Source organism: Bos taurus, chromosome 23, assembly GCF_002263795.3.
Source record: "Bos taurus isolate L1 Dominette 01449 registration number 42190680 breed Hereford chromosome 23, ARS-UCD2.0, whole genome shotgun sequence".
In the NCBI taxonomy this organism is placed as follows: Eukaryota; Metazoa; Chordata; class Mammalia; order Artiodactyla; family Bovidae; genus Bos; species Bos taurus.
This window is the reverse complement of record NC_037350.1, coordinates 31,787,809-31,797,251: the sequence shown is the minus strand read 5'-3', so window position 1 is coordinate 31,797,251 and position 9,443 is coordinate 31,787,809. Positions and strand designations below refer to the sequence as shown.

The 9,443-nt window shown below is 42.3% G+C and overlaps 2 protein-coding genes across 3 annotated transcripts; both read left to right on the top strand.

The window, feature by feature from the left end:
• Positions 1-429: 429 nt before the first annotated feature.
• Positions 430-1,628, top strand: H1-4 (H1.4 linker histone, cluster member). The gene has a single exon (XM_002697518.6). It carries the CDS (start codon positions 495-497, stop codon positions 1,152-1,154), a length of 660 nt encoding a protein of 219 aa, XP_002697564.2. The 5' UTR covers positions 430-494; the 3' UTR covers positions 1,155-1,628.
• A 526-nt stretch (positions 1,629-2,154) lies between these two features.
• Positions 2,155-9,258, top strand: H2BC5 (H2B clustered histone 5). Of its 2 annotated transcripts, none has more exon segments than NM_001046246.2 (2): positions 2,155-2,620; positions 2,927-3,142. In NM_001046246.2, a coding segment is annotated over 1 exon segment (381 nt). In that variant the 5' UTR covers positions 2,155-2,230; the 3' UTR covers positions 2,612-2,620; positions 2,927-3,142.
• Positions 9,259-9,443: the final 185 nt, after the last annotated feature.

Genomic DNA, 9,443 nt, shown 5'->3' with positions numbered 1-9,443 from the left:
AAATCTTAATGCCAGTGACATGGTTTTTGGACACATAAGAACCTAAGCACTTGGAGAATCATATTTGAGAGGTCAGAAAACTCCACAGTTAAAGATCAGTGTATAATTTACTAAGAAAATAGAAAGTTTTGTTTCTCTGAGTCGAAATTTGACGAGCACGGCGGGAAATATTGCAGGTTTTTGGCATAAGGTTTTGTGCTTTCCTCATAATTTGAGACCTGCGTAAAGCCTGAGGCTTCGGGGATCACTTTCTGAGAAAAATCGGGCAATTTGATGCAGAGAATTTTGATATTTTTGGCATTTTTTGAGGTGTAACAAACACAACTCGGGATCCGAGAGGACACTCTGCGGCTGCCAGCGAGGCGGGCTGGACAGCGCACCAATCACGGCGCAGCTCCGCCCTATATAAACGGGCGGGCGCAGCGGCGCGGCCCGAGTCCCGGCCAGTACCTCTGCTTCCGGCTCGAATTGCTCTACCTACGCCCGCCTTCAACATGTCCGAGACTGCGCCCGCCGCGCCCGCTGCACCGGCCCCCGCCGAGAAGACGCCTGTGAAAAAGAAGGCCCGTAAGGCCGCAGGTGCTGCGAAGCGCAAGGCGTCTGGTCCCCCGGTGTCCGAGCTCATCACCAAGGCTGTCGCTGCCTCCAAGGAGCGCAGCGGCGTGTCTTTAGCTGCGCTCAAGAAGGCACTTGCGGCTGCCGGCTATGATGTGGAGAAAAATAACAGCCGCATCAAGCTGGGTCTCAAGAGCTTGGTGAGCAAGGGCACCCTAGTGCAGACGAAGGGCACTGGGGCTTCCGGCTCTTTCAAGCTCAACAAGAAGGCGGCCACTGGGGAAGCCAAGCCCAAAACCAAGAAGGCGGGTGCGGCCAAGCCCAAGAAGCCCGCAGGAGCAGCTAAGAAGCCGAAGAAGGCTACTGGGGCGGCAACCCCCAAGAAGAGCGCCAAGAAGACCCCAAAGAAGGCGAAGAAGCCTGCTGCGGCTGCAGGAGCCAAAAAAGCAAAGAGTCCGAAAAAAGCGAAAGCAGCCAAGCCGAAGAAGGCGCCCAAGAGTCCAGCGAAGGCCAAAGCGGTGAAACCCAAGGCGGCTAAACCAAAGACCGCCAAACCCAAGGCAGCCAAGCCAAAGAAGGCGGCGGCCAAGAAGAAATAGGAAGTTCCTTTGGCCTCCGGCTTCGAAGCTCGACACAACCCAAAGGCTCTTTTCAGAGCCACCCAAAGATCTCGGGAAAAGAGCTGTTGCACACTTAGGGGGGCGTGGTCGGGCGGAAGAGGCAGCAAGTGGAGGGCGGGCCCCGCTGTGGTGGGAGGTGGGTCTTAACAGTTTCCGTAAAACATGAGGGTAGTACCAGCGAACCGTGGAGTTAAACGGGTAAATCGGCTTGCGCCTAACTTGGTTTACCCTGTGCAAGGCTCACAGAACAGTGCGCTGGTTTGACGTAAACTCCCAACTGCCTCAAATGGCACGATAAAGTCCAGTATAAGTTTGAGAGAAGTAATTCTGCAGATAGACGCTACGTTCTGTAGGGTTTTGTAAACCCCAAATGTGAAATTTAGATGGGTTAGTCATTGAATGGGTTACTTGCATTTTCTTCCACGAGGATATATTGGGACATCAGTATCTTAACCACCATGGATTTTCTAATAATCAGGGCTAATGGTAGGAGACGAAGATAAGGAATGGTGAACTTTATAACAGGGTGACCCAGCCCACAAGCTGGAGTGTCGGCTACAATTATAGTTAGCTGTCCATTGGTTACCTGCCCCGAGGCGCAGGATAATGCTCTTATCGAGCTTGCTCACCAGCCCCAAGAGGACATTAAGACGGCCACTATGTACGGGGCCCGAGCCCATTCTCAGCGTTACACAAGGGAACAGAGAAGTTGCCTTTAGTTACAAACCCAAAACTGGCATGTTCTCAACTACTTGGATCTGGTAGCTGTGAATTACACAATGCAGTTTCCTGAACAGGGTATTTATACTAGCTATGGGTAGCCTAGAGTAGTCCCTGTGATTGGGTCAAAGCAAAGTAACAAAGCAGCCAATGAAAAGGTAGACCTGTTAGAATAATTTACATTCGTGTTTATGACGCCACAATAAAATTAATCCAATCCTGAGCGAAGTCTTACGAACCTCATTTGAATACCGCGTCTATAAATAAATGTGGCCTCACTGGAAGCAACTATTTTCTCAGCTGTCAGTGTAACTGTTGCAGTTTTTATCGGTAAGATGCCTGAACCCACCAAGTCAGCTCCAGCCCCAAAGAAAGGCTCGAAGAAGGCGGTGACCAAGGCGCAGAAGAAAGATGGCAAGAAGCGCAAGCGCAGCCGCAAGGAGAGCTACTCCGTGTACGTGTACAAGGTGCTGAAGCAGGTCCACCCGGACACCGGCATCTCGTCCAAGGCCATGGGCATCATGAATTCATTTGTCAACGACATCTTCGAGCGCATCGCGGGGGAGGCGTCGCGTCTGGCGCATTACAACAAGCGCTCGACCATCACATCTAGGGAGATCCAGACGGCCGTGCGCCTGCTGTTGCCCGGGGAGTTGGCCAAACACGCCGTGTCCGAGGGCACCAAGGCTGTCACCAAGTACACCAGCTCCAAGTAAACTTGCCAAGTAAGCGTCCTTACACCTAACCCCAAAGGCTCTTTTAAGAGCCACGCATGTTTTCAGCAAATGAGTTGTAATCCTTTCATTACAAAGGCTATATTCCGATTTCTACCAAATTTAAATTTTCACTAGCATTCTTTAAGGTTGTATTGCATCTGCGTAAGAATTACTATGGGCAAGCTAGACAATACGTTCCATTCATTGCATGCCCACTACAAGCAAGTAGTTACATAGAACCATGATACTACGAAACCATTTATCAATTTGCCCTGAAAATGCCGTTTAAGGTACAGCTTTCTTTTCCGTACGTAGGTCTTCAAGTTGATCCTGACGGTGATCCGGAATTTGGCGATGAACCCTTACCCAGAATGTAAAAGAGCATGCTCTAATCAACTTCATTCTACTCAGAGCTTTTCCACCCATTTTTATTTTCCTTTTTTTTTTTTCCATTTTTTAAACCACATATACATGTATTTCGGGGAGGGGGACAATGCTGAAGACAATGAATTTTCGCAAAAATGTTACAAAGGTTTTTTCTGGTTTCCTTGCTTTGTAATTGGTGCAGTTTCTGTGGTGAGGAGGAGCCTAGGCTCTATCCTGAAGGCACCGAGGAAAAGAAAAAGGAAGCCTTCAAATCCTGTCAGCTGCTATAATTTCTTTCCCAGAAAGTCCTATTTAATTTGTAGTCCTCTGGGGGCAGCATTCAGCTTTAAAGTATTCTGGGTCTCAGATGTCCGGTTATCATTCTCCCCATCGGTAAAGGAGTCTGTCTACTCGGCTCAGGCCCCCTTTTGAGCACTCCTGCTTTCCCGGATGTCCCCAAGCATCAAGGGCGGAGAGGAAGTAGAAAGGAAAGGAAAACCCTTCCTGGTAGAATGTGTACTAGGTAGGATAGAAATAAGCGCTTTCCCTTCTGGGAAATAACATTTTGCCAAGAAGATAAATCCGAAGAGGCTGGGACGCGGAGGCGGGTGGGAGGGGGGGCGGGGAGGGAGGGGGGGCGGGACTAGGAGGGAGTGGTCAGGAGGAAAGGAATCAGTAGAGGTAACCAAGAAAATTGCCAGGTAGATGAGCCTGGGCCGAGGATGAAGCAATGAAGAGCCAGTATAAAAGTAAGGAACACTCAGTCCGAGGGGCTTGGCCCATGTGAAACCCCAAGCACCTCTGCTGATTTTTACCCAAACCTGAGCTTTGTTTTTTAGGGTGTTATGTGAAGCCTAGCCATGGTGGGGAGGCATGATAAGAACTTTCCCAGTGAAGCTGAGACACCAGACCAAAAAGAACTAGAAATAAATACACACATTCATTCACAGTAGATAATGGAGGGCAAAGAATCTGTCCTGAAACTTGGTGCTGAGCAAGTAAACTCCACTGCTGAGAATTTGGAATACAAGCCAGGCTTCACACTTTTTTGTTTCAGCGTGAACAGAATAAAATAGGGATTCAAAACACCTAGGCTGATAATTTAATTTAGAAATATCCCAAACTGTTTTGGTGCCCCTTGGGCACCCGGTAAAAGCAAATACAAATCCTCTCTGAAACGGTAAGCTTCATTTTAGGCCTTAATAAATCCCACAAATATATAGCCAAGAAAATGAAAGAGCAGCTTCACAACCAAAATTAGCAAAAGACACCATGACCAAGAACAGACAATGGAAACCAAAGCACACATTAACAGATACAGACTTCAAGTGACTAATATATTTCCAAACGAAACCTGAAATATGTGAAGGATTAAGAGCATACAAAAAATGATCACATAGTTTTGAAGCAAATAAATATTTCTAGAACTTCTATTTGTTTTCTATACAGAGAGAATAAAATTAAAAGCTTACTGGATGAGCTTAATAGTAAATTGGACCCAGTTAGACTTTTCATGAATAGCAAACCAGATCTCAAGGAATTATCCAAAATGCAGAAAGAGGGATGTAAAACTGAGTTTAAGAGATCTGGAATTGGTAATAAAATTGTCTGGCATGCATCTAACTATAGTGGCAGGACAAACAGAAAATGATGCAGATGTGAGATTTAAATGATCAGGGCCCATAATTGTTTAGAATTGATGGATTACTCATAAAATGTAGTGAAATGATATAACAAAAAAGGGTTACTGTGTGACACAGAACTAAACTCTATACATTCTTACAAATTTAATGCTGATTTTCTGGGTGGACATATGGCATCAGATCAAAAAGCACTGTTTGAAATTCTAATGGTGGGATGGAAGGGAGTGATTGATTATTCACAAGCATTTTGTGTCTTGCTAATTACTAACTTCTGTTAATGTTAATATCTGATGGATTATCTTGACTTTCATATAATACTATCATTAGCACAGAAAAAATGTTTGATATCCTTTCCAATAACAATTTATCTTTTATCAAATTATTGTTAGCTAAAATCACAAACTATCCCATATTAGACATGCTAGCTGATGTCACCATTTCTTCCTCCTTTTCATGGAACTAGCTTTGGTAGTTTGTGATTTCTAATATTACATATGTGTGTGAGTAGTCTTTATTGTATTGATATAATTTCCTTTTAATTCTATTATGAGTTATTAGGAGTGATTTATGGATTTTTGGCATCTGATGAAATAATGTGCTTTTTCTCCTTAAGCCTGTTGCAACAAAGTACACATAGATATTCTAATGTTAATCCATATTTCTAGTTCTAGGCCAAATCTTATTTGGTCATTTCTTTTCTTTTTTTTCTTTTGGCTGTGCTGGGTTTTTCTTGCTGCTCAAAGGCTTTCTCTAGTTGCCGCAAGCGGAGACCATTCTTCATTGTGGCAGGTTGGCTTCTCATCTCAGTGGCTTCTGTTGTTGTAGAGTATAGGGTCTAGGCTCACGGGCTTCAGTAGTTGCGGCACATGGGCTTAGTTGCATCTCGGCATGTGGGATCTTCCTGGACCAAGGATGCAGCCCGCCTTTCCCACAGTGGCAAGCGGACTCTTAACCACTGGACCACCAGGGAAGTCCCTTATTGGTCATGCTGTATCTTTATCTTAAATGATGCCTGGACAAATTTTAATATTTTACATGGATATTTAAAATCCTCTACTATTCATACATAAAATCATTCTATGATTTTTCTCTTTTGGGTTTGCCTTCATCAGATTTCATCCTTAAAGTTATGGTAGCTTCATAAACTTCATTGTGGGAGTTCTCTTTTATTACTTACTGCTGTATAATAAATTATCTCCAAACTGAGCAGCCTAAGTCAATGAATATTTATTATCTCATTCAATTTCTGAGATCAGGACTCCAGAAATGACTTTGTTGTTGTTCAGTCACTCAGTTGTGTCCGACTTTTTGCAACCCCATGGACTGCAACATGCCAGGCTTTCCTGTCCTTCACTTAAATGACTTAGTTGGGTAGTTATGACTCAGGGTCTCTGGGGAGTGTGAAGTCAAGAAGTAAGCAAACACTGCAGTCAACTGAAAGCTTGACTGTAGCTGGAGGATTCCCCAGACAAATGTCTGCTGGCTAGAACTCAGTTACTCCAGAGGATGGAAGAGACTGCTTCAAAGCACAGTAGCTATTATCCCATAGAAAGAGAAATCAGAGACAGAGAGAATGGCAGGAATGCCTCTGTGACCTAATTTTGACACACTGACACTTCTGCTACTTTCTATTCATTAGAAGCAAGTCACTTAAATCTGGCATTTATTCAGAAGGGGAATTAGGATCCATCTTTTGAGGTAAGGATATTAAAAGAGTTTGTGTATTTTAAAACCACCACATGATTCTTTTTATGCTATAAATCTTGAATGTAAAAAGTATCTGTGCTTTAAAGATTACATAAAAATAAGCTCTAAAATCACCCAAACTTAATACCTTTCCACTTGGTAGATTTTTAGGAATTCCAGCAACATAGACTATAATAGACCACTTTCTACAAAGTCAATAAAACTCCCACATGATCTTCTGATAGTTCCTTTTTCTGAGGTTTTAAAGGACAAAATAGTAGCCTTTTATGTTAAATAAAACATTATCTCAGATAGTAGTCAATACCTTAAAAAAATATTGAATGAATTGAATTAATTCAGCTGAGAAATCCCCAACTACTACCAGTAAAGCAAATCTCTGATGCATGATTGTTTTGGAATGCATGATAGGTTTGATCTTTTTGAAACAAAAGAAATTAAAGAAAATAAATATAATACAAAACTATAATCCCAGGAAATGCTTTGGCATTTGAAAAGAGAAGAAATAACACTTAAGAAAAAAATTAATGAAATTTAAAATTGATAAGAACTTTAAGAAGTTAAAAATTTATTTAAAATATAGGAGTGAAGACTGATGACTGATTGAAAGAAAATACAATGTTTAAAAAAATGTAAGGTAACAAATTAAGGGTTACCAGAAGCTTGGTAAAAGAAGAAACTAAAGAAGAATTAAGTTATGAAGGTGTATAAGGAGATTTTGATGTATGTCAAAATACCCTGGTAAATTGTACAAGTTATTTATTTATACATCAATTTATTTAAGAGATAGTCATTGAATGTCTCTAGGCTAGTCACTAGAGAAGGCGATGGCACCCCACTCCAGTACTCTTGCCTAGAAAATCCCATGGATGGAGGAGCCTGGTAGGCCGCAGTCCATGGGGTCGCTAGGAGTCAGACATGACTGAGCGACTTCGCTTTCACTTTTCACTTTCATGCATTGGAGAAGGAAATGGCAACCCACTCCAGTATTCTTGCCTGGAGAATCCCAGGGACGGGGGAGCCTGGTGGGCTGCCGTCTATGGGGTTGCACAGAGTCGGACACGACTGAAGCGACTTAGCAGCAGCAGCAGGCTAGTCACTGACATGGGTACCGGAGATACAAAGACAAATAAGGTTGTCCTTGACTTAAAGGAGTTCTCAGTTTTGTAAGACTGTCAAGAATGCTTACAGTTAACTGCTTTCATATCCCTTTATCTTTCACCAAAGCCTGAACAAGTGTTTATCACTCTTTGGAAATTTGCAGGCGAATAGACTTAGATTCACATGAGAACTACCAAACTCATTAAATTAAGGTAAAAAAAAAAAACTATCCCAATTTTTTAGTGATAAGTAATATTAATACCACGGTAATATAGTGGCAAAGCTAAGGGATGGTCCATCTGACACTAACTGCAGGGTTCAGAGTTCTCACCAAAACTACCCTCAGACGATGTAATTTATTAGAAGGACTCACAGAACTCACTGAAAGTTATTATACACAAGATTAGGGTTCATTATAGCAAAAGGACACAAAGCAAAATCAGCAAAGGAAGAGACACATGGATCAGAGTCTAAGGGCGTTCCAAACTGAGAGCTTCCAGTAGTACTCCTCCAGCGGAGTCACCAACTGTTAACAATACCTTCCTGCAATGATGTGTGAAACACAATATGTATTGCTAACTAGGGAAACTCAATCAAGCCTTGGTGTCCAGACTGGATCTTTACCCACTCCCTCTGGATCTAGTATAGATACAGCATGACCCAAAGAACCCAACAAAAATGATTCTATTAGACTACCCAGTGTAGCTCAAGGCCTCATGGTACACAAAGATATTCTTATCTTTTATCCAGCACAGACATAAGAAGCAATACATTCCAAAAGCCAACAGATCACGTTTTAGCAAAGGGAAAAGGCCATATCTCTTCAAATAAGGCTAATTCTGCACACAGTCACAAGAAAAACTATATTTTTACAATTTTGAATTGATAACTCAGTTGGTAAAGACCACCTGCCATGCAGGAGACCCCAGTTCAATTCCTGGGTCAGGAAGATCCCCTGGAGAAGGGATAGGCTACCCACTCCTAAAAACTTGGGCTTCCTTTGTGGCTCAGTTGGTAAAGAATCCACCCACAATTCGGGAGACCTGGGTTCGATCCCTAAGTTGGGAAGAAGCCAAAGGCTACCAACTGCAGTATTCTGGCCTAGAGAATGGGGTCTCAAAGAGTTGGACACAACTGAGCAACTTTCACTTCACTTCATCTATCACTGACTATAACTCGAGTTCTACAACTATTTGCTTCTTATGTCTGTTCTGTCATATACTTTTGCATGTTTAAATCAACTATGAATCCAGAAATTGTCTCATGGAAGACTATTTTTTGTACTTTATTCAGATGAGCAACTTCAGCAGTCTTCCCCTTGACTTATACCAACTGCTCTCCAAACACTTCCAGCAAGAATAATAGAGTGGGTTGCCATTTCCTGCTCCAGAGGATCTTCCCAACCCAGGGATCGAACACGTATCTCCTGCTTCTCCTGCACTGACAGGCAGATTCTTTACTGCAGAGCCACCCGGGAAGCCCTATGTTTTGAGTCATTATCTATTAATGCTAATAATGACTATTATCTATTAATGCTAATAAAGTGTAGGTAACATTGGAGTAGAGATTCCTCATAGCACATTATAGAAGCATATGTAAACAGAACCCTCTTTTTTGTATAGCAAATATTAATGCTGACGGTAAAATGGCACCTAACATATAAACCATTTTTGTTTCTTCAATCAGGGGTGAGATAAGAGTACAGAGAAGAAATGAATGCAAACAGTTAACAGAAAATGAAAATCTGGCCATAGAAGTTATGAAGTATGATGTCTGATCTGCCTGAAGTAATTGATTATTGTGTATATCCCATTAAAATCCCACCCATCCTGATTTATTGCACATTGATTTACCTGCAAAGGAGAAGGAGATCATTACCTAGGTGGAAGAGCCTAAACAAGGTGTTTTAGCTTTGTCATTTTATTTAAATCATGAAGATAGAATTTATTTCTATCATAGGCCTAATTACTGGAAATTTATTATTTACCATCTACTCACTTAGGTGGGGGAAGTCTAAA

What these genes read in the sequence shown, in the direction of transcription:
- H1-4 (XM_002697518.6), top strand. Translation starts at nt 495, where the DNA reads ATGTCCGAGACTGCGCCCGCCGCGCCCGCTGCACCGGCCCCCGCCGAG.
- H2BC5 (XM_005223762.4), top strand. Translation starts at nt 2,231, where the DNA reads ATGCCTGAACCCACCAAGTCAGCTCCAGCCCCAAAGAAAGGCTCGAAG.